This window comes from Carassius auratus, unplaced genomic scaffold (assembly GCF_003368295.1).
Source record: "Carassius auratus strain Wakin unplaced genomic scaffold, ASM336829v1 scaf_tig00024173, whole genome shotgun sequence".
Taxonomy (NCBI): Eukaryota; Metazoa; Chordata; class Actinopteri; order Cypriniformes; family Cyprinidae; genus Carassius; species Carassius auratus.
Window position 1 is genome coordinate 387,853 of NW_020525323.1, and position 25,508 is coordinate 413,360.

Sequence of the window (25,508 nt, forward strand, 5' to 3'; positions counted from 1 at the left end):
AATAAGCATTGATTTTAAAGCTGAAGGCTAATGAAAGTAATTAGAGTGCTTGCCCTTTAATAGAAAGCATAATCTTGTCATTCGTGTTCCAGAGGCCTCTCGCAGGGATATAAGTAGCATAGAAATGTCTATTTGAGCCTTGAAGCACAAAAGCGCTGCCATTGCAGGAACAAGCTCCAAAGATCAACAGAGCTAATTTAGGTTCTTCTCCAATTATCACAGCACTGTATTATTAGGAGAGCTCTCAAACTATAAGAGAAGCATGCCTTTGGGGACCAAATTTAAGCATTTCTGAGCCAAAAATGAGAGTGGCAGCTAAGGTAGAGCAAAGCCGCTAGAACTGTGAAATGGAGAGCTCAGTATGAACAGTGAGCAGGATTGCAGCACTGACCTAGTTTCCCAAAAAGCTCCACGCCAAGTGCCGCATAAATGAAGAAGAGGAGCATAAACAGCAAGCCCAGATTTCCCACCTAAAGAGAGGAAGCGCATTATCACAGTATGTTATTAAACAATCAATCATTGGGGGTTACATCGTGTTATAGATATTTTATCTCCAACTTTCTCTCTGTCCTCCCCCATGTCTTACATATCCACACAAAGACAAAGACTAATGCAATTGTGCAGTACATCTATATCTCTTTAAAGCAAAATCGCACACACAGCATATGGTATACATTATAAAAATGTTTTGCACTATGTAGTATATATTTATATATTGCATTATTTATATATGTATATAGAGTTATTCTCGGTAACACTTTAGGGACCAAATCTCACTATTAATTAAATGCTTTTTTGCATGCATATTACTAGCATACTGGCTCTTTATTTGTACTTATAAAACACATATTCTGCAAGACCATATACTACATCACTAAATTTGGCTCAATAAGTAAACTATTAAAGTATTTAGGAGTTAACTGAGGCAAAAGTCATAGTTAAGAGTTACTTAATAGCGAGAATTGGAGCATAAAATAAAATGTGACCTTATTCTCTACATCATAATATTTTAAAAGCACATTAGTCTAACCTAATGTATTTGGCAATGTTAAATAAAATATATTAAAAAAAATGTCAAAGTAAAAAAAAAACATTTTTAACAAGTTATGTATAAACATATAACAAATATAAATACAATATCACATAAAAAATAATATAAATATTTGTATAAAAATAAAAATATATATGCATTATTAAATAAATACATGAATGACTTAATGTAAAAAGACACAACAGTAGTTACCTGTGGTAAAGCTTGCATAACTGTGTCTAGCAGGGATCTCATGCCTGTAGCCATCTTCAAAAGCTTCAGTACTGTGGGCAAAAGCACAAAGAAGCACAAATCGAACCCCAAAAATCTATTTGTAGTAGAACATGCAAATAAACTTTTTTGTTAACTAGCCAAAATTAGAGTACCTCTGGCTATCCTCAGCACCCTCATAATGCGGATGATAGTGGGGTTGATTGGCAGTGCTGCGTTCATCTTGATCTCCTCCAGAGTGATGCCCATGATAGAGAGCAGGACTATGGCTAGATCCAGCTGGTTCCATCTGCCAGCACATTACAACATCATACACTTAAAATACAGCATCCAGCAACGAGCATCGTTTAGCTAATCGGTTTTTGAGCATTAGGCAAGCTGAGCAAACAAACCGTACACAGATTTATGAGCATATTGCAAATAGAACAACATACTGTTGATTGCACCTGTACATGTGCCATTGTAGGATTAATGATAAGCAACAGGGATCGTGACTCCTTTTAATTTAGCACATTTCATGTTACTGAAACAAATGATTAATCTCGTTCCCTATGCATGATAGACGCCACATATTAAAACATGACTTAATCACACGGTCACGCTTAATTACAAAAGTGTTTTACAATGTGTTACTGAGGATAGTGAAGTTGCCCTGTGATAATATACATAATTCATTTAAGGATTCAAGTGCTTGATTACGTCCGAACCAAACACACTGCGATAAGATTCAAGCAGCAAGCAATTCGTCTGTCCACACAAGACTCATCCTAGCTACGCGATGCAACAAAATCAATCAACGATCAATCACAGCCAATCAGAAGAGCACATGGGCGGGCTCTCTCTGCATGCGCACTGCACTTTTAACAAAAAAGGGTGACTGATGCCATCTTTGTTATGGAAGTTTGTTTCCTTTCATTCATTTTCAAGATCTGAGGTAAATTATCCACTGTTGCTTACAGTATGGTAATAAAGGTCACACTAAATGGTGTTCGATCTCATATTTAGACCCTTTAAACATTAAATAAAGCACATAATCAGTACCTATGTTGTCTATGTTGTAGTAGCCACAATGTCGCAAATAAAAATAGAAACATTTCTAAAATAGACTCTACTGTCACTGTACTGTATCACCTTCACGGCTGGTTAGAACAAAAACACTGATTAACATGGAAAAAGATACCTTTTATGCACTTCTCAACGGTCTTTTGTTAATTTCAGTTATATTTATAATATTGCCAAAAGAACAAAAGTCCGAAGCATAAAAGTCGTTTACATAATCCTCCTTTTAATCTCTCCCACCCTCTTTTATCCCCTTAAGAATACACATTTTTATTGTAGTTCTTCATTAATTACTGTGAATTATTTTTTTCTGTCTGATCTGAGTGAGAGTCAGTCATGCTTTGATCTCATGTCTTTGTTGGCTTGAATAATCAATCAGTGCACAGCATCTCTGAATGAAGATAAAATATATTATGCTGCACACAAAGCTGATGGGGTCTTTAATGAACTTTATTGGCTTAAGCATTTAGAAATTAATGCATGACTACAGATATCTAAGAATACACGTATATCCAATGCACAAAGAGAGCATGAGATAAGGGACAAGGTCACTGAGGGGTTGGGGACCGAAAAGACTCCCCATAGACCTTCTTAGAGAGACTTTAGTATCAGGATTAAAATTAGAATAAGAAGGCTTAGTTAAAAATAAATTAGTAATGAGAATGTAATGTATATAGCAAGTGTAATATCCTAATACCATCTAAAGTGCACAGTAATAAACACTTGAATCCATTACTGTTTTGTAAGTGAATATATAATCATTGTAGGACATTGTTTCATAATATGAGTATAAAATGGATTTTATTTCCAGAAATGTATTCAGTGCAATATTTGTATATTGTTTCTCTTATTTACAGTGTATTCACATTCACATAGAGCCATACATTAGGTCAGAATACCTGTCTTTGAAGAATCTCCGAAAACCAAATGCCACAAGCTTGAGTAAAGCCTCAATTATGAAGACGATGGTAAAGACATAGTTACAGTATTTCAGTCCCTCTTCAAGGTACTGTGTGAGATAGAAACAGTGATTTCAGCCGTTTTATTGCTGCAATTTACAGGAAAATAGTATTTTGACCACATTTAATAATGCATGTATGTCTTTGCATTATATAAAAATATCAAACTAGGGGGAAATCTCGAGGTAATTATTTTTCATTGTCTTTAGAACAACCTTAAAAAAAGAATATAAGAAAATTTATTAGAATGCAAAATATTTGTAACTTTATTCTTAAGAATGATTCAAATGATGAAATGCAGATTCATGCAACTGTAGATCACTAGATCAAACCAATTGAGATTCAAAGTGTTGGTAGACTCACGTAAGGCTGATTGAAATGCTCAATAGACATAGTGACCACATTGATGCCGATGATGCAGGTGATGAAGAGATCCAGGTAGTGGTTGGTACACAGTGTGTGGATGTAGAGCCGGGCTGGAGAGTAATCTGCATAGTACGGTCTCTGCTGGGCCTCTGTTGATACAGCCATACAGACAGACAGCAGAAGAGTCAGTGCGGGGTAAACACAGATAAACCAAATCACTGATGCAGAGGAAAAAGGCACTGGGTGTGTGGGGACGACTGCTGCAGAGAGGAACGCTACTTATCTTGCCACCATTGGGATATTATTGCTAAACTATCCGTTTAAAGTCCTCTCATGCAGCACTTGTGCCTTAATGGGTTTCAAGCATGCTGCTTTGGTGAACATGCCGTTGTAAACATGGCAGTATGTGGGAGAACATATGAAAGGACTTCTGTGAGTAGCACAGGTTACGGGAACATATTGAGTGTTTCTCAAGGAGAGCTTAGAGGTCGACTGTTTATCGATTAGTTGTACGGTGTGTGATATATTGGACATGACAGCAACCATAAAACTGATTTGAGCTTGAATCCATCTTTCTGAGTCTGCCATAAAAGCATGTTTACAGGTAAATACCGTATGCCAAGAGAGAAGCCTTTGAGCGACTGAATATCTGATCGAGATATTAAACATGCAGGTACAGCACGAGCATTAAAATGAAACATCTCTCCCTAGCAGGTACCACAGTCATGGCCACCCTGAAAGTCGTACGTAGTTGCACACAGAAACAGCCGGTCATTCAGTATGATGGGGTAATGGCAGGCCCGGATGGAATCTGTTGACGTTTTCGACGTGTTCTGATCTGAATTTGGGGAATATCTGATTAATTATGTACTCTTAGTAATAGCTGAAAGATTAATTATCAAATTAGTCCAAATGTTTAATGGATGAGCTCAAGGGTAGAGCATTTTATTTTAATTTTGAAGAAATCCGCTGAGCTTTCTGTGGGTGCAGATTCCGTGTGGGTCTGAATCATGAACAGATCCACAGATTGGTGATTTGGACATGTTGTATATAGAAATGTTTCTTCAACTTCAGGTACCTGTGTGTCCAAAGGGGTTTTTGTTGTTTATATCCTGACTACGATCATCTAAACACATGTGAAATGAACAGTTGAGGTATTTAATGCATGCAATTGTTTTGATCAAAATTATGTCCCTCACTTATGGCGTCATATTCGTTTATTAAGTGATGTGTGTCTGTGAACCGGAAAATTAAGATTAAGGCCTCCTTAAGTTGTTGTAAACATAATATTTTATCATCATGATTTCAACTGGAATACTATTCAGCACAATACACAATCTGAGATGTGATGTGAATTTTCATAACAATTCTCCTGTGATGTATGACAAATGTGTCCTACGAAAATATTTTCTTAAAGTCCACATGGCCACAGTTGAAGAAACACCGCTCTATACTAGGGATGTCCCGATCTGGATTTGCCTCATTGAGTATCGGTCGATACCAAGTTCTGATCTGACTTGTATATTCCTAGTGTTTATGCATGATTCAGGTACATTAAAGATATTACAATTAACCCAATGTACAGTATACAGAGTTGTGCAGAGAGTAAAAGATATATATGTATGTGTGTGTGTGTGTGTGTTTACATATATAAGATATATACTCTTATGGGACTACTGATGTAAATTTCTTGCATTTTATATATACAATAAGCAGAATTATTACAACATAAAGGTTAAGAAAGTGGAGATATATTTAGAAAGCATGAAGCTCTCGTCTGTCAGTCAAATCCGAAGCAAGACGCAACCCATAGCAATACGTTATGGCAACGAAGTCTCTGACAGTCTGAAGGCAGATAAATGATAAATTAAAAAAATAAACAATAAAGTAAACGTGTGCATCAGATATCCCTTTTTTGGTTTTAATTGCAGTTAAGCATGCACATTTGAGCTTCTTCATTTCCTTTTAATGGTGGTTGGCAAATCTACTTAGTACGTGAATACTGCCACCTACTGCAGTTCACTGGAATTACAGCTTATGTATAATACTGATCGGGCTTAGGAGAGCTGAAAAATTCTTCATCACCCCTTGATCATGATCCTTGAGATCGGCTCGGGACTTCCCTAATTTATATGAATATTTGCCTCCTTTTCTTCCCTGTCCTGCTAAATGCCCTCTGCATTGAGAACTGTTTTTCAAAACGTCCTTCGATCTATCCCAAACGAATGCCTTGAGGGGTTATTTGAATAAATCCAGGGAAATAAAACAAAACTCAACAGCTAAGGACTCGGCTATGAGTACTATACGTCACAGTCACATACACGATTAATCCCTTGACTGCTGTAAAGGCTGAAGGAGCCAAGTGTGACAAACGTTGATAAAACTGTCAGCTTTTATGCTAAAGATCATTCATCAGGAAGCTTTGCCCTGGCAGGCGAGGTGCTTAAACAAAGAACACACTTCTTCATATTTATTCGTTCAGTCACTTAAAATCATGGCCGGCATTTTTAGATTCCTTTATGCTCACAACCAGACAACCCTAATAGTGGCCTCAATGTACCAAACTGACTTAGACAGCCAGACCACAGGCAACTAACCATATGCAGTCTCTCAACTGGATAATATGATGTAGCTTTCCTTGATGTAATATTACATATGTTTGAATTCAGCACTCTAGAATTGATATCATTCACCCCCCCAAACTGTCACAGACCCAGACAGCAAGCAGTATTTAATGCGGGCCAGATGTGGGCCGGATCTGGGCCGACACTACACTATGTGACTGTCTTGGGGAGCAACTACCTCCTCTAACATCATTGTTTCTCAGCATCCACTCTCTCCTGAGTTTCTTACCCCTTTGGATGCAATACTACTAGGGGTTTCAATCAATTCAAAATTGTAATCATTTAACTTTGCTGATTAATTAAATTAAATGCATTTATCAGTTTTTCATAGCAAATCCCCAAATGAAGATAAATCAAAGACACAACAGGAGAGGACTGAATCCTTGAATAAAAGGATTCATAAGCCTAACACTGCCCAACGGTCCATAGCAATCCATTTTGCAATGGAGTTTGTATTTGTCTGATATATACATTTGTTCAAAATTTGGGGTGAGTTAGATTTTTTTTAAGAAACTATATACTTTTATTCACCAAGGAAGCATTAAGTGAACAAGTCACAGTAAAAACTTGTTACAAAAGACTTCTATTTCAAATAAATTCTGTTCTTTTGAATCAGGAGAAAATAATTTATCCTGGTTTCTACAAAAATATTAAGCAGCAGAACCGTTTTCAACACTGAGGATAATAATAAATGTTTCTTAAGCAGCAAATCAGCATATTAGAATGATTTTTTTGGATGTGGAGTCGTGGCCTAGTGGTTAGAGAGTTTGACTCCAAGTATGGGTCACCATACTTGGCTGAATGTCACGTCACTTTCTGAAGGATCGTGTGACACTGGAGTAATGGGATACATCACAGGAATAAATCAAATTTTTACTTTATTCTTGATCAAATAAATGCAGCTTTGGTGAGCATAAGAGACTTTGTTTTTGAGACTTAAAAAACATCAATAAATAAAACCTTACAGACCTAAAACTTTTGAATGGTAGTGTAAACTTGGTGGTCATTTACAGAGGATGCACTCTTGGTCCAAGTACACATGCAGACTGACATTTTTGGCCATTGCGCTACATATCGTGCCATGATCATAATATATTAAAAGCAAATTTTTCATTATTACATGCAAGAATGGGCAAACAGCCTGTTATCAGTATGTGTTTTTTTAGCAAGGTGCGTTCATACCTTGAATTGTTCTGATGGTAGGAAAATGAACACTTAACTAACAGTCTTGATTAGTACTAGTTCAAACTTATAATAATTGATGACACTACACTAAATAGAGTATTCATAGAAAAGAAGCTCTGCTGCTTTGGCCATAATGCTGACCCCATATTCACTTTGCAAACCTCCCCTGTTGGCTTGTCATGCAGCATTTTGTGTTGCGGGCATCTCATGCAGGAACATGCTGCATTCCATCACAATCCAAGGCTGACATCAGATCAGTGCCAAATTGTGCATTGTTTTTGAATGTCCTCAGCCTTTCGACTGCTTCTGTCATTTAAAAAAAATGAAATAAAAACTCTTGCTCTAGCTTTCTCTCTCAGGCTCTGGAAGCAGGCAGTGCTCAGAAAAATAGACTACCGACCAGACACGCAATTCGCCTTACTCCTGCGCTTTTTCTCCAGCAGTCTCTGCCTCTTCTCCTCACGCAGGCGCGCCTCCTCTTCCTCCTGGTCCTGACGACACTTATGGAAGTTCTCCACCACCACTCCCACAAACATGTTCAGCACAAAGAAGCTGACGATCAGCAGGAAAGAGATGAAGTAGAGGAGCATCCAGGGGTTGTGATTGCGCTCAGGCTGCAGGTGTGAAGGACAGGAAGATAGAGGACACATCCATCATTTTACAAATTTGGAAAGTTATAGATTAAAGCCATGTGCCAGAATGAGCAAAGCGGATCCAAACCTGCATGTCCACCCCTACAGCGTCCAACCCATCATACATTATATTGACCCACCCGTCCTTACAGGAAAGCACGAACAGCGACATGAGAGCCTGCAGAAGAGAGACCATCATTCATTCAGTGCAGTTACAGAGCTCATAATGACAATCTGGGAATCATGTCAACCATATTACTGCAGACAACATTTGCCGAAAGTCCTATAAAAATGAAAAAGCAACATGACCTCACTTTTTCACTCAGCTGATCGCTTTATTATGCTTAAAGGGACAGTTCACCCATAAATGAATTTTCTGTCATTAATTACTCACCCTCATGTCATTCCAAACCCACAAGACCTTCGTTCATCATCAGACACAAATCAAGTATTATGAAATCTGAGAGCTCCCAGACCTTTAATAGACAGCAACACAACTACCCCGTTCAAGGTCCGGAAAGGTAGTAAGGACATTGTTAAAATAGCCCATGTGGCATCAGTGGTTCAACCTTAATGTTATGACTCTACTAGAATACTTTCTAATCTAAGAAGCACTGATTAAACTGATATTTTAGTAGCTCTGGTCTAACTATAATGGCAAACAAATAATGGCAAACTCTTCAAATGTGTTTATTTTTTGTGTAAGGCACCACAATACTCAGTAAGAGAAAGAGTTTAACAGAACTATGACAGAACTATGGTTTATCTGCAATGAACAACTTATTAAAAGCAAATTTATATTCAAGTATTTCATGCATAACAAAGAAATGTATCTATTTAACCTTTAGTGCATGAGGATGAAGTCATGTTTTTCAAAAACTTAATAAATCAAATGCACTGACATTTGTCAACCTCGAAAAAAGAAAAAAAAAAGTGCATCCTCAAAAGTGCATAGGGCATAGAGAGTTCTCTGAAATTATATAGTTTAACATAAAATAAATAATAATTAACTTAAAATGATTTCCAGTTTGCACTACTCAAGATGTCATATCTTTTCACTTGTCTCTGTTTAATGTCTATTTGTTATATGAGGGCATTAGTGGGAGATTCTTGATAAACAGAAGCATCTCTGACTTCTCATAGAATATCTTTTTTCATCCATAACATTTGCAGCAGCAGTTCACTGTCTATTCTGGGACAAGGGGCTGACAGGTATTTCCGTGCAAGTGAGGCAAGGTGTGGGAACTGGGATTTATTTGACTTAGGCTTAGCGCTAGTAGCTGCTGCCACAGCTGCTTCATATTACATATTCTTTAAGAACAGCTTTGCAGTGATGACGAGCTTTCAAGTGAGATATAAGAGTTGTTGTATTAAAACTCAAAGCCTTTTTCCTCCTCTCGATATATTTGCTGAACAAGCTTTGCAAATAGCAATGGTACTGTCCGCAATGCCATGAGCACGACACAGTTTTAAAGCTGCAGTCACTTTCACTTGGAAAGCGGATGAATCTCATACAAATCAGACTGATTGATTAATTTACCAGCAAGAGTACTTTATTGGATTTAGTTATCGGATATAATTTATTTATTGGAGCAATAAAAATGATCATTTTCACCCATATAGCCTGAAAATGTATCTGTCAAATAAATATTGTGCATCCCAATAAAAAATAAAATAAAGTAACTTCTGTGACAGTCCTTGATGCACATTCACAATAGTACCATGATGTACCCATGCGTTGTGCTACTCTCGTGAACATGCATCGAAGGCTGACAGGAAAGAGAAGACACTTTTGAATAAAGTAGTAATTTTTATTTTCATTGCCTCAAAATGTATTCTCATAGCTTCATAATGTTACAGTTTAACCAGTGATGTCCCATGGACTATTTTAATGATGTCCTTACTACCTTCATTAGCCTTGAACGTGGTAGTTGTGTTACTGTCTATGCAGGGTCAGAGAGCTCTCGGATTTCCTCAGAAAATCTTTAAAAAAAAATCTTAAAAATCTTAAAAATTTAAAAAATCTTAATGAACAGACGTCTTACAGGTTTAGAACAACATGAGGGTGAGTAATTAATGACAGAATTTTCATTTTTGGGTGAACTTTCGCTTTAAATGTGTGCAAACCAATGAATAACACTTACCTGTACCAAGTTGTCAAAGTTGTACTTTCTCCGAATCCATTTGTAGTTTGCATGAAGGCAATCAGACTTATTGGTGATGTTTTTGGTGTCGCCACCTTCACAATGGTAAAACTTTCCTTTGAAGAGCTGCAATTGATAACATCGCACCTGCGTTATCTGAAAATCCCACACATTTCTTTTGAAAAGCATGTAGCATTTGAAGTAATTACCTGAACTCCAAGAATGCCAAAGACTATAAAGAAAGCACAGCAGATCAGCACAATGTTCCCAATGGGCCTCAGCGACGTTATTAGCGTTTCCACCACAAGCTTCAGTCCAGGAGCGCGACTTATCACTCTATTTATGTGAAAAAACAAAGACGATTGAATTCCAGGAACATTTATGTAATGGTACAATAGTCTGGTGCAAACCATTAAGATCGATAAACCTCAGCTTAGTCTTACCTCTAAAATAATACAAGGATAATAGATTTAATTTTGCAACGCTTTATTCGAATCGGTAAGTGAGAAGGGGCTTTTAGCGTGTAGACTCAGAGATAATGCAACCACATAATTAACCTTCAGTTCATTCCTTAACTGGAGCAATGACCATGTAGTGGATTTCATTGATTGTTTGAGTCTCAGAGAGGCGCGTTGTGACCTTTCGCTGACTCACCTCAGCGGCCGCAGAGTTCTCAGCAGACGAAGAACCCTCAGGATGCCAAGGATTCGGTTTCCACTAGTATAGGCCAGAGAGACCAGAATGTCAATGAGAGAGACAGAGACCAGCACCCCGTCCAGAACATTCCAGGTGCTCTGCAGATAACTGTGCTTCCCGGCGCAGAAGCCAAGGGCCACCACCTTTAACACAAGCCATATCACATCTGTAAGAAGGGTTTGTGGAATGAATACTCTTTAATTATAGAGACAAAACCTTTACCATACCTTCACAGTCATTTCAGCAACAAAAATCACAGTGAAAACATAATTGGAGATACTGAGGAACTTCCGCTCCTGAAATGAAGAACAAAAGGACATACTGTATCGTACAACCAGCAAGCACCACAACACCAAATATTAGATGAAAATGGCCAAGACTGCACTTAAGCAGACTTACGGATGGCTGAATAGAGGGTCTTTCCAGAGCAATGGTAATGCAGTTTAAAAAGATGAATACCAAGACTACATGATCAAACAACTTGTGAGAAATTAACCTTTGACACATCACCCGAAACCTAGGACACAATTGTATAACAATATTACATTTCAAAATCGAATGTGAAACTGTAATTGGTAAGCAGCTGTTGTTGGAGATGGCAAAGGCTTACTTGTTCTGAGGGGAGAACAGGTAAAGGGACCACTCTTCATGATCTTTACACCATTTAGGTTTATATGCCTCAAACGTCCTCTTGAGACGGAAACAGAAGCTCTGTAACCCACAAGAGAGATGTATAAGCAAACTGAACAAGAACTATAGCTAATTACTACAGCTCTAAACACTAACTACAGCATTGTCAGGAGTTTAAAGTGTTTAGTGCAGATAAGAACCTCCGGTTATAAACATTACGCTAATGGTCTTGATTCAATTTATCAGTGAAGAGGGATTCAAATAGATGCCTGTTTAAATCTGATGAGTTTATTTTCCAAATGTGTTTTCTGCAATATACATTTTGCACAATTAAAATCCTTTTTGTCTAATTGATGCCAGGTACTTGGCTAAAAGATGGATTCACTTGAAGACATGACACTGTGAAGAAGCTGCAATTATGCAGATGGTAATACTATTGTTGGAAATCATTATAATAACATTTCCAACTATCTTCCAATTGTTCATATAAAGCACTGACACTTTAATGCAGTTTTTATGGACTTTTTTCCATGTACTCATTCAATTATGTTGTTTCAGTTAACGCCATGCGGCAGCTTTCAACAACTGAAAGTATTTTTCAATAGTAGTGGCTCTATGATGCATAACTCAGATTTATTTAGCAAGAAAAAAAAAAACAGGAACATAAAAGATTTTTTATTTTTTTATTTATTCATTTAGCACATGCTTTTTCCAAAGCAACTTATCATTAATTAGTTTGGAGTTGGTAAGATTTTTTTTATGTTTTTAAATAAAGTCTCTTATACTCTCAACAAGGATACACTTGATTAAACATAAACGGTAAAAACAACGATATTGTCAAATATTATTACAATTTAAAATAAAAATCGACTTTCTATATTACTTTTCTATTTTAATATTTTTCTAAATGTTAAAGGTGACTTTTTAAGCAATCATTACCTCAGTCTTCAGTGGCACATGTTCCTTCAGAAATCAGTATTATATATTCTGATATATAATATATAATGTCAAAAGAACAGCATAGAAGAGAAAGATTAACTTTAGGTTTTTTCTTTTTAAAAAATCCAAATGTTTTGACGATTATTACTATCCTGAAATAAGTAATAATAAAAAAAGAATAAGTTGTGCATGTCCAGACTTTTGACTGGTTGTGTATGATAGTTGAATGTAAGCGAAGCCTGTATTGTAGCCCTGTTGGTTTCTGTTTATTTCACAGCACTTGAAACACAATTTCAAGACGAGGCCTCTTGAGTGAACAGATATCATCACTCTGACACCAGTAAAGGTCACTTTTCACCCACCAAGAAAAACAATTACTGCCTTCAGACTACGGTGCTGAATCAATCACAGCATGACAATTAGTCTCCTCACAAGACAAACCCCTGGGAAGACATCTTCGAAGAGCAAGTCATAAGCACTGCCTGACTATAACACACAACACAGCATTTAACCATAACTTACATCATCCATGTCCTCCTCTGCAATGGAGTCTTCCTTGCTGAGGTTGGCGGAGAGGTCAGTGGGCAGGTGCAGGCTTCTTCCATTGCAGTCATGGTAGTCTCCCATCGAGCTGAAGCTGGGGGTTTGGGGCAGCTCAGGGATATCTAGAGAGCTGGGATGCTGCAGTGAGCCCCCACTGATATTGGCCAGCTTCTCCCCGTCCAAGTCTTCGTCCTCAAAGCTGCCCCTGCCGTCCCCAGACAGCAGAGACTCTCTCTCCCCAGACGTGTCCTTCCTTTTCAAACTCGGCGCCCTTCCTAAGCTGTTCCAGCTTGACCTGCGGCTGCCCCAGTTACTGCCTGAGCCACGGGGGTGGCATGGAGATCTTCTTGGGCTAGTCTGGGATAGTAAAGGAATATGCCTACGTTACACATATTGCTTGTTCCTGTACTACAGTCAAGGGCATTTCTAGCCGTTCATTATTTCTGGGGCACATCAAAAAGTGTCCCCATGCATATTAATTGGCTTGACCTGCAGGAGAGAGTTGTTTATAAGCTGTACACGCAATAAAAAGCTGCTATGTCGCTGACAAACAATAGAAGACATTTGCAAGTTTTGTTTCCTACAGTGGATTTAAGGTACATATCCACCTCATCCATTCTTTGTTTGTTTTTATGAGTTAAATTGAAGCATTTGACTGATTAGATTAAAAGCGTCATTCCTTTGTAAAAATGGCATCGTTCTGATTCTAAGCAGCTGATAAAAAAAGAATACAGTTTTATTAATAATATTTTAATGGAGAACAGCAGTATTTTGCTCAGGCTCATGGCCCTGTGTCTAGCAATGCCCCTGACTACAGTCAAATAAATAGCAATGAACAGTTGCAAAATAGCAAAAAAATATTAATAATAATTACAAAATGGCATTTATGCATTTGACAGACACTTTTAAAGAGACATTACATTAAAGGTATGAGTCAGTGACAAACAATGAAGAAACAAAAACAAAGTAAATGAAGAAAAAAATATTAAACGTGTGCCAAGTTTGTTTCATTTTATTTTAAAAAAGCATACCACTTTCAGGAAAGGTTTCAATTGATTGAATATAAAAATATCATGCGGTGCAACTATCAAACAGAAAGTGATGTCTATACACCAAGTGTACACATATTAATCGGGTTTTAAAATATATTAAACATATTTTCTACATTACTTTGTCAAGGTAAAATATTGTAGAAAGTTAAATATCATTAATTTGTAATTAATAATTCTCTTTTTTTATTTGGTGGAGTAGAACATGACATTACGTAGAAACCTGAACTAACCTACGTATGTCATAATGACAACTGAAGACATCACTTCCTGTTTTATGTTCTTTTCACAACTACTGTACTGTATGCTCGAGCAATATGGGATGTCACTGTAATGGACAACTAATTGTTATTTAACAGCTGTTTTTTCTTACCAGGGACTTTTGATCAAAAGCACTTGGATCTATTGAGATGCCACTTCCCCGTCTGGACTCGGTCAAACCAAACACTGACTCGGGGCCGAGCGAGCTCTTGGGAGTGGGCATGGGGGTGGCGGCAGTGCGCATGATGATTGGAGGGGGCAGAGTGCCTCGAATATCCACATGCCCATTCGCTGACATCATCAGAGAGTACATCTTCAACTCTGTTATTGGAAGTAAAAGGGGTTATTCAAAGAAAGTCATCACCATACAGTAAATAAAATAAAAAATGATATCCCTCGAATGACAAAGTAGTAAAGGTAAATGGAAGAAGGACACATAAAAGGCCCCCAGGAGATTCATATATGTGTAATGGTGATGTGGCTCTAGAGGACCACTGTCCTCTTTAATGGGGTCTGAAATGAACTTAATTATATGCCTGAATGAACAGGCTAAGAACAGGGGAAATCTATGTTGTGTAAAAAGTGTGCATTTTACATGTTAGCCGGCAAAATGTTTATGTGTCAAAGAAAGTAACCTGTAGCTCGTAATTCCCCCATCTTCTCTTCCTCTTCAAAGTTCACCGAGCGCTTTTCCTCATCCACATCTGACTTGTTAGCATCTCCCTGCAAAGCACAAGAGCTTTCTGTGGACAGCTCCCAGTATTTCAGTAACCGCTCAGCCTACTAAAGTGTTATTCAGGATGCAGTGGAGCCAAACAGGAGCCGCTCTCTCCGAGGACGTCGGCCCTCTGGCATCAACAACACACTGCCCTTCACTCAGTCACAGCCTGCTGTGCATACAGACAGCTGTGGTGCCCATATTATCACTACTCTGCTACCCTGTCAGACCTCGATTGCGGTTAGGGTTGTGCAAAGTTTGTGTTTGTTTTAGCCTTTGCTGGTTTACACCTACTAATAACAAGTGCACAATTCACACAGTCCCCAGCATGACAGATGGGCCAAACACTGCAGCACTGTATCAGCAAAGCAGTTTAACTCCCCAGACTATCTGGAGAAGGCAGCTACTTTGTTTGTGCACAGATCTGCATGCTTAAGAAGCCAAATTCTGTAAATCCCTGAAGCACAAGTTCAACTTGTGTGGCACAGGTTTACCTTCTTCAAGGAGCGACCACATTTACATATTAGCTACATATTTAGATTTTGAATTAACATATATAATGTACAGTATGTTAGATTTAATTCCTATTCGATATTTATTTAATTTCTATTTTAATCAAATCTTCATCTTAGCTGTAGATTTAGACATGGAGTTGATTTATTGGTTTATAAGATGTACATTTTGATGTTTTGATTTATTTTTATACATTCGTGGTGTCAAAAAATAACAGTTAAATGAAGCATATTCTTAACTTTTTTACATTTGATGCAGTATTTATTAATTTATTTAAAGTGTCCCAATATTTTGACAGTATTTTGATAATGTTTTGGATGTTTGGATATAAATTGGCTTTACCTGGATTACAGTTGTTCACTAGCTATATGTGCAATAAAAAGCTGCTTTGCCACTATAACAAACATTAGAAGACATTTACAAGTTTATCCACCTTGTCCAACATTTTTATCTGTCTTATAAAGTAACCCATTACCATTTGGTATAGGAAACCAGTGCAGACGATTCAGTGCCTGAGTGAACTGTTCAAATGAATCAAACTGAATCACGAACAATTGTAAAGTTTGACTGATTAAATCAAAAGAGTCATTAATTTGCAAAAAAAAATTCTTTTTCATTTGGATTCTCAACCGCTGACAGAAAACACACATATTGACTGCCAAAATATCATTTGGAAGAATGATACTTATTTTTATGTTGACTGCAGTGAGCAACGAAGTTTAACTCCACAGACTATCTTGAGAAAGCAACTGCTTTGTGCACATATCTTTAGAAAATAAACACTTCTGATACTGAAATAGATGTGTTATTTTTTTTTTGTTACCTCTGCCTGAAATCCCTCCACTAAGATGGCCACCAGTAGGTTAAAGAGCACATAATTCCCAAAAGTCATCAGAGCCACAAAGTAAAGAGCTGCCCATGGCGTGGTGGAAGCCATTCCATTATAGAGGACCACGTTCCAGTCTTCCTGAGTCAGGATCTGAAATACAAACATAAGCAGTTTGAGAAACAGAAGAACACAGAGAACGGCTGAGCAAATACAAAATCTGTGATGTATCAATTACATGTGCAATAGTATAGTGTGTTTTTTTTTTTTACATGTAATTTCCTGCATCTGAATTATATAGTTGGGGACATAAATACAGAATTTGATGCTGTAGGCCCAATACTGTAAAAAACTATTCAAAGTTACTTACTGAAGTAAAAGTAATTGGCTGTCCCAGTCTAGCAATTAAGTCTTTTTTCAACTACAAAATAATGTTGTGATAATCTAATGAGAGTAGCTGCAGTACAGCATTATACAGATACAGTGCAGGTTCAGCTTCATCACAGGAAATAATGCACACAAAGGCCTTCCACTGCAGTCAGATGCATAGTAGCTACTATATAGCTCAAGATATTGATATGGAGTTTATAGGTTTAAGGGATAAAACAAATATGTATAATATCATAAATAATCCTAACCTGAGAGACATAAGCAGTTTAATTATTTATGGCCAGTGTTGGGGAGTAACTAGTTACATAACAGTGTTACATAATTGGATTACGAAATAAAAGTAATCCATTACATTTACTGAGAATTTTATTTTAAATTAAATTACAGCTACTTATATGATAATGATTACAAAGGAGGTTACATCTGAATGTTTTTTTTTTTTTGTAAAGAGTAGGATATGTTAAATAATATTAATTTGTTGCTTAGCCTGTTTTGATGTGCACAATGTTTTTAAAGGCCATTTAGTAAAGTGATGCTATTTCGATGCTTTTGATTGGTTCTCTTGTTTGAATCTGCAGTGCACCACTTCTGTCAGTTATTCTATATCAATCCACAACCTGTCTGAAAGCTGCTTAACTGATTAACAGTTTAAAACATTTGCTAGAAATTCAGATATGTAATCACAATGTAATCAGCTACATTAATAAAGTAACTAAAATAGTTACACAACTTAATACATTTTAAGTAGGGTAATTTATAATCTGTACCCTGTTACATTTCAACACTGTTTTGTAAATGCGTGTTACTTACTTTTTTTTTTGTAATTATTCAAAACATTTACAAGCAATTTCTTAGTGAAAATGGTTTCTATAGCCTTTTTGTTTTTCAGTGTATGCATTGCCTAACCCCAGCACAGCCAGTACAGTCTCCCTTCTGACCTGAAACACAGTGACAATGGCCCACAGCAGGGAATCAAAGTTTTTCCTGTCTGGAATAGTGTCTCCATTCTCCGTTTTCAGGCTGAATTTGCATCCAAAGAGATGCATTCCAAGAATGCTGTATTGAAAGTAAAAGAAAAATGCAATGTATAAACATTTGTGCTAATTCCAGAATTATGCTGATGACAAGACAACACATTTTTTACAAACACAGATTAATGTTGCAGAGTGTTTTCTAAAGTCAAGATTATAGTCTTGGTGACACTGCACACCAAGCTCGGTTTTCATTGGCTGAGTGAGTTGTGGGAGTGGTCTGCACCTGAATGTGAAGATGAAGAGCATGAGCAGCATGCAGAATGTAGCCACGTTGTCCATGGTCTTCATCAGGACCACCAGCTGTCTGCGCAGTGCAGGGAGGAAGCGCACTAGTTTGAGCACACGCAGGAGACGAAACGTCCTCAGCACTGACAGACCCCCATCCGCCTGCCCTATGATCTCCCACACGCTGACACAGAAACACATGCTTATATGTAATTGCATTCCTATATATAATAGTTCGGATAAAATAAAAAGAATAATAACCTCAACAATGCTTACATATGTTTAAATGCATACAAAATAATTTCCCACTATCCTCCTTGTAGCTTATGGGTAGCTGATGCATAACATCCATTTTTTTTAATTACTAAAATTTTAGGTCATTTAAATATATTTTTTTGACAGTCCATATTTTTCATTTCATTATTGCAAAATATAATTTTATAAAGCATATTTTAAGCATACACTAAATATTTGGGGCCAGATTTGTAATGATATTTCACATTACTGTTTTTACAGTTTTATTATCCAAGTAAATCCAGCTTTGATTTATTTCAAAAACATTAAAAATGCACTGCATATTTAGTAAGCTTAGTATTTTAATAAGTATTATATCAGATATAGACACATATAGATAAATAACATGTCTTACCTTATGACTACAATGATCCCATCAAAGATGTTGTAGGGGTTCTTGATGTAGCCAAAGATGCCGAAGGCCAGCAGTTTGAAGAGCATTTCGAGGACAAACATGCTAGTGAAGACGATGTTGCTAATCTCCAGAATGTTTGTCAGCTCCTCAGGCTGTGAGAGGAAACAGAGCCACACCTCATTACCTTCTGCAAGCCAAAGTCATGCCAAGATACTGCTGGGAATATAACATATGAGAGCCCTTAATCACTGACCCTCATAATGGCACCTTCACACACCTTTACTTTCACAACATCACATGAAACACCCGAGGGTGGGAATCAGACTACTGTATATAAACACAGAGATCTGCAGCACACTGGAATTATAAATGAACAGTTTATGTAACACAATACCTCTGGGCCAAATAATAAAGATTTTTTTTCAAGCAGTTACGATTGTTCATCTTCACACAAACCGCTCCAGGGCTGAGGTTAAACAAGCAAATAAAACCCAAAGCATTATCAGCTCTTTTCTTGAGAGCAAAGCAATGCAGATCAATCAGACGGACATTACCTCTAAAGCCTATCCATCATAAGCAGTTTCAGGACCAGGGAATTCGTTTCTTTACATTTGCTGATGCAGACTATACCAAGAACTGAAGAATTACTGCTACACACTTCAGTTATTTAGCATAGTGCAAATCAATAAACACATTTTAAAGGAAGCACAATGATACTGTATGAGCCTCTTGCATCTGTTGTCCATTATAAGAGCAGAAACCCTCACCTGGATACTGCTCACATTAACACACGGTTATAAAATCAATACGTCAAACTGTTAGACAATCACCATCACTACTGGCAAGCGTCACTGTGTTAAACGTCCGTTTAGAAAGATAAAACCAGTGTACATTATTTGAGCCTATATAGGGTTTCACTGCTCTTGTCTTATCAGTTCTTTTAAAGACACATGAACCTGCATTGGTGCATTAGATATCATTAAGTAGCCTAACAATTCAGTATTTCATAATGTTAATGTAATTTCTACATACACAAGTTGTATAAATGAACATGAATGTATTATTAACAAAACGTGATTTAACAGAGAACTTTATTGTTAATTGTTACCAATGAAATATGTTTCTATTAAAATCAAAGCTATCTATACTTATCTCATATTTGAAACAAACCTTTGCCGGTATATAAACCACATATCCAGCAAATAACTGAGGTAAAACTGCGCTGAGAGGTCACCACTAGGGGGCTCCACGGCCTCTGCTGTCTGCATTGATCTACATACATTAATCAACATACTTCATGAATATTTATATGCCACTTCCCCAGACTGCTTGTTACCCAGGAACAACAGATTAGTAAAAGAATAATGAAAACCCTTCATTATAGCCTCTTTTGGCTGCAATGTTAGATTAGACAAGAATTATCCGCCCTACGGGCATCAATCATTGGTTCTAAACAATTTTAGCATCATCAGTTTAGTAGGCTATTTGTACATTGGTAATGAAAGAAAACAAGATAAACCAAACAAGAGAAACATGCTAGCAGTGTCAACATTAAACAGATGGTAGTCACATTTTCAGTGGGCAAACTTCCAGTTAAAGCTTACAATTTATCCAGCATATATACATAAACAGATGTGCTTGTGTGTGGTGTCCAACAGGTGGCTTTATGAATCATTATTCCAGCAGCGGACTCCACTTCAGGTGCCAAGATAGCTGAAGTGTGTTAACTGTAATATGGTTTGAAATAAAAATATGATGCTAATTTGCCAGAACAACTCTGAAGCAACAGATTCAAAAACATACCATGGGGCAAAAACATTGTTTAGTGTAATTTTCCTCATAAAGTGAGACACATGCCATTGTGCAGTGCCATAGACTGAGCCCACTCGTGATGAATTCTAAACACATTCTTCCAGCCTGTGAATAATTTTTCCAAGAAAATGGCACCTTTTTACAGAGAGGATTCGTGCATTTCTGTTTTAGAAAGTTATGATACTATGATACATCCTAACCAGACAATCTAGCTCATCTACAAACAAAAACAAAAAGGGATAGTTCACAAACTAACAAACACACAAACATCCTCACAACCAAAAAACAAAAATTCTGTCATTATGTACTCACCATCATGTCATTTCAAATTTGCATGACTTTTTTTCTTTTTTTCCAAAGCTAAATGTGACATTATTTTGACCACTCTTCCACTATTAGAAATAAATGTTCTTTATTAGCATTAGAAACTTTAACATCCATGGAAAATTTTCCATTCCACAAAAGCTGCTTTATACTGGAAAAAAAGCACTTTAGATCAGTGGTTCCCAACATTTTTCAACTCGCGGCCCACACAACCAAACACATATGTTTGCTCGGCCCACTAATAACTTAGTACTCAGAAGCTAGATTTTAAACTATATTTATTGAATAAACTAGGGCTGTGCGATATGGACAAAAAAAAAAAAGAACTCGCGATTTTTTTGATCAATTTTGCAATTGTGCTTTTACAGTCATAAATGCATTCAGGATTAATTTGAAACATATTTCCAAAAGAAAACCAATCAGAGCTTTATCAAAAAGTTGTAACATCTCTAGAACAGACATAAGTCAAAATTATCACTATAGTGAAGATGTAAAAAAATGTATAGACTTGTGAAAAAAAAAAAATAAATAAAATCCTGTATACAGGGACTTTTTTTTCTTTTTTGCCATGCATTGTTCATAGAGCTCATTAATTGTAGCGGTGCCTCAGGTGTTTGCAGTGTGTATACAGTATGTGTATGCGGTCAGCAGTGAGAGCGCATAAATATAACGCGAAAGCACATTAAAATAATGCACGAGTGCGAATCTCTCTGTTCGCAGCAGATTTCCTTTGCTCTGTCACAAAACCGGTCGTGCTTGCTCAGATACACGCTGCTTTGCGAGGAGAGAGTGTGCACACTTAAAACGTGTCTCCTCTCACTTAAACTGCATCCTGTTCACTAACAAATTCACTCTATGCTCATGTGTTAGACATGAATTATTTTGGCACGTTTTTATTTCTAGCCTTTTACCGCAGTGAGAACGCTCTGATCCGTCAACATTGGCTCAGAAAAAAGGCGCATCACAGACAGTGTGTGAACCTGGAGTTAGGCATATGCGCACGCTAAAATCGTGATTTTAGGACGTTTTCTTTTAATCGCACAGCCCTAGAATGGACTGGAAATGAACAGAAAATAATTGGCGGCCCAGCTGCAATACCATGCAATACCATGATTTCATGTGGAGCAGCATTTACTATACAGAGCCGTTGTTCACAGACAAGCTGTGCAAAATATGATCGTGGTTTTGCACAGCTTGTCAGTGAACAACAGCTCTGTATAGTAAATGCTGCTCCATGTGAAATCACGCACGTGTAGAGTTTTACAGAACTGACATTACTGACAAGATGCACATTAGATATCGGGCGATATTTATCGTGCATCCCTACTTTTCATGAGGGTGAGTAAATTATGACTCCGACTGAGTCATTTACACTACACACAAATCGAATATCCATCCCAGCTTTCCTGAACATGGTCTGTCTGAGTGCAAAGCTACAAATTCCCACTGCGCATCAAGCACATTTGCTGGACAGAGCAATGGAAAAGCAACGACAGTGAAAATGCATGTTGGGACACTGGGCTTTCAGTGGCTGCAACATGGCAGACTACAGGAAAGTGATGTTTGCAAAGAATGGCTGCACTTCTCCAGAGGGAGTCAGCCGTTGCCCCATTCCTCCATCGTATCCCATGATACATAACACACATCCCCCACTTCTTTATGAACCTCAGAACGCAGAGCAACTCAGAAAAGGCAAACGGAATGAAAAACAACAACACCGTCTGTGACTTTCATGGCTATTTGAAATAATGTTCATCATTTTACAGCTCCAAAACTTTCAATGACCAGCACAATCCAAAGATAAACAAAGCATAATGTGTTTGATAAATACATGTATGATTTTGATGAGAATCTGAGTGAAGCTATACACAGATGTGCTTTGTAAATAAATGAGTATTTGATGCATAATGTGTCAATGAATGTCTATCTTACATACTGTTGTAAAGGGTCAACGCTTCTTTTACAGTGTTTACTCTTTGATGACTCTAGTGACATCAAGTTGAATTGCAATATTTTTGGGCAGCAAGACTGTATGGAGTGAATTTTGTGCCAATATTCATCAAACAAACTGACTTTCAAACTAACAAAAAGTGATTTGAAAATACAAAACTCTATATGGGATATATTTTGTGAAAAATGCACGCATTTGTGAGAAAATCAAGCCAAGTTTCCTTATAAAAAGGCAAATGAGTCTCACAATTGTAACACAATACATATATTTGTCCATATCTCTGCATTTTCTCTCAAACAGAGTTTTGTATTTGCAAATCACTTTGTGTTTGTTTAAAAGTCAAGTTTTTCTTTGCAAAGCAGATTGTGTTGTTTTTGCAATACGCTGGATTTGTTTGATGAATATTGGGCACAAATTTAGCTCCATACGACTAGTCTTGAATCAAGTCATACTTTTTTTTTTTTTCGAATTGTGAAATATAAACTCACTGTTGTGGGTTATAAAGTCAGTATTGCATGACTGTATTTTGAATTTAAAAAAAATTCCCTCCACAACTGGACTTTCTAACTCACGATTGGAAGATATTTAACACACAATTCTGTTGTGCATTGTGAGAAAGAAAGTCCGAAATGCAAGACAAAAACTGGCATTTGCGAGAAAAAGTAAGAATTTTGAGTATTCTGACTTTATAACTCACAATTCTGACTTTATAACATGCAAATGCGAGTTTATCACAATTCTGAGTTAAAAGAATTGTAAGAAATAAACCCGCAATCGCAAGAAAAAAACATCAGAATTATGAGATAAAAAGCAGCAATTATTTTTTTGCAGTGGTGGAAACCGGTTTCCATACTACAGAATACATTATTCACTTGAAATTAGTTTATTATTCAGCTAAATTGATTAGACATAATAAGACTGGCTTAACAAAAAGTCTAAGGGCTAAGGGTTTAACCAATTAATGAAGAGTGGAAACTAATGAAGTTTGGAAACTTTTTGGTGATACATACAGCACTCTGGCAAAATAATTAACAATAAAAAAACTATTTCCATTAAAAACTATCACTTTGCCATTGGTCACTGAAACAAACAGCCCAACCTTAAATTCACGCCATTGTTACAATGTTGTGCTGGTCGGGATGTTCAAACAAAGCAGAGACATGTTTTGTTTTGTGTTTACACCTTCTAGAGATCAGCCAACAAATGCCATACAAATGGCTTCAAAATAGTTTTAGAAGGAGAACGGTACATCTCAATGCATTGATGTGTCAACTTCTCAAAAGTATTTCATGTGAGCTATTCAGCCTCAGAGGTAGTGAACATGTCTATAATTTATCAAGGTGAAATAACTGTATGTGCAGTGGAGACGTGTGTGTCTTCGGTGAAGGGGTGAACAGTGGCGTAGGCTCTGTGAAGTGACTTTGACTGATGCTGTAATGAAGACTGTCACTGGCCCCATGTAAATCCGATTAGGTGGCTGATTGACTCAAGAGTGCAGACTCTGCCGAGTGGCTGATCTTTCTCCCGCTATGCTAAAAGCATTCAGTATATAGATCAATGTAGCCAGATTTATCTCATTACTGTTATCCTCCCTCAATAAGTACTATGGAAACAGTGTATTCCAGTTGCTAGCAGTACTGAACAATAACCTACTGTACAGTATATGGATAAGCCTTGAACCATTTGATTTTAAGTAAATGGCAATTACTCTGTAAACAACCTGTCTATCACATTGTGCAAAGTATTAGCTAGAGGCAACATCTTGCAGTTACATTATTTTTTATTTATTTAGAGCATGTGGACTATGAAATCCTGTTTCCAAATCAGAGGAAACAATAAAAAAGAACAGAGAGAAACAAAGTCACAAATGTGAAATTTAAAGTTATATTGTCAGATATAAAGCATCATTTTGAGATAAAGTTACATTGTGAGATATAAAGCCACAATGGGAAATCATTTATTTTGCAATAACAAGAAATAAAGTCAAAATGTCAGTAAATACATTTTCAGTTGTGATATACTGTAAAAAGTTGCAATAACCTTTTTCGGTTTGCTCTGAAATGGAAACAGCTTTCCATAATGGACCGTATTTGTGTCATGGCGACAATTTCACATGAGAAACACATTTAGAGTAAATAAATATATAATGAAAGACTAGCAAACAAGCAAGCAGCATCACAAACAGATGCTTAAAACTATCAGACATACTAAAAAAACAACCATAACTCAAAAACACTGCTTACAGGAACTCTGCAAATCTTACCCACAGAAATTAAATTGACCACACAATCACAAGAAGTTCTTCCACCTATAAAGGTAGACTCACCTCAAAAGACACTTTACAGCTTCAATAATAACCATTTTACTGTAGAAGTTATGTTAATTATTTAAAACAGACCTAAGAATTTATATGCAAGGTTCCAAATCCCCAAATTACCATAACAAATGTCTGTTAACTCTTTTCACCTCTGCTTCTGAAATAAGGATTAAAAGATCCTTATTACGTGTCTTGGCTTAATTAGACAACATGAACTGCTCTTTAAAGTAACATAACGATTAAAGGTTTTCCTTCAGAAGCAGACGTGCTATCTAGGACCCACATTGGTATTCAATAAGCTAAAGAGCAACTAATCAATCATTTATAATCACACATAATTATATGTAGGATAAAGGGGTTGTTCAGATCTATTATTAGCGTACTTGCCTCCAATTGTGAAT

The 25,508-nt window shown here is 36.8% G+C and overlaps 1 protein-coding gene across 2 annotated transcripts in view; it reads right to left on the bottom strand.

Annotated features, from left to right (window-relative positions):
* Positions 1 to 25,508, bottom strand: part of cacna1ha (calcium channel, voltage-dependent, T type, alpha 1H subunit a) — a 95,822-nt gene that overhangs the window by 5,637 nt on the left and 64,677 nt on the right. Inside the window, exons 11-30 of one of the 2 annotated variants that reach the window (XM_026250414.1) lie at positions 18,704 to 18,855; positions 18,053 to 18,238; positions 17,734 to 17,851; positions 16,403 to 16,558; positions 14,984 to 15,071; positions 14,461 to 14,669; positions 13,018 to 13,395; positions 11,537 to 11,637; positions 11,326 to 11,443; positions 11,154 to 11,222; positions 10,885 to 11,069; positions 10,440 to 10,566; positions 10,231 to 10,356; positions 8,175 to 8,264; positions 7,876 to 8,068; positions 3,643 to 3,794; positions 3,220 to 3,329; positions 1,417 to 1,550; positions 1,244 to 1,314; positions 392 to 470 (exon numbers count right to left, since the gene is read on the bottom strand). In XM_026250414.1, the coding sequence (XP_026106199.1) occupies positions 392 to 470; positions 1,244 to 1,314; positions 1,417 to 1,550; positions 3,220 to 3,329; positions 3,643 to 3,794; positions 7,876 to 8,068; positions 8,175 to 8,264; positions 10,231 to 10,356; positions 10,440 to 10,566; positions 10,885 to 11,069; positions 11,154 to 11,222; positions 11,326 to 11,443; positions 11,537 to 11,637; positions 13,018 to 13,395; positions 14,461 to 14,669; positions 14,984 to 15,071; positions 16,403 to 16,558; positions 17,734 to 17,851; positions 18,053 to 18,238; positions 18,704 to 18,855 (2,842 nt within the window). Of the gene's footprint in view, positions 1 to 391; positions 471 to 1,243; positions 1,315 to 1,416; positions 1,551 to 3,219; positions 3,330 to 3,642; positions 3,795 to 7,854; positions 8,069 to 8,174; positions 8,265 to 10,230; positions 10,357 to 10,439; positions 10,567 to 10,884; positions 11,070 to 11,153; positions 11,223 to 11,325; positions 11,444 to 11,536; positions 11,638 to 13,017; positions 13,396 to 14,460; positions 14,670 to 14,983; positions 15,072 to 16,402; positions 16,559 to 17,733; positions 17,852 to 18,052; positions 18,239 to 18,703; positions 18,856 to 25,508 lie in introns of both variants that reach the window. The other variant, XM_026250413.1, reaches the window with a different exon arrangement.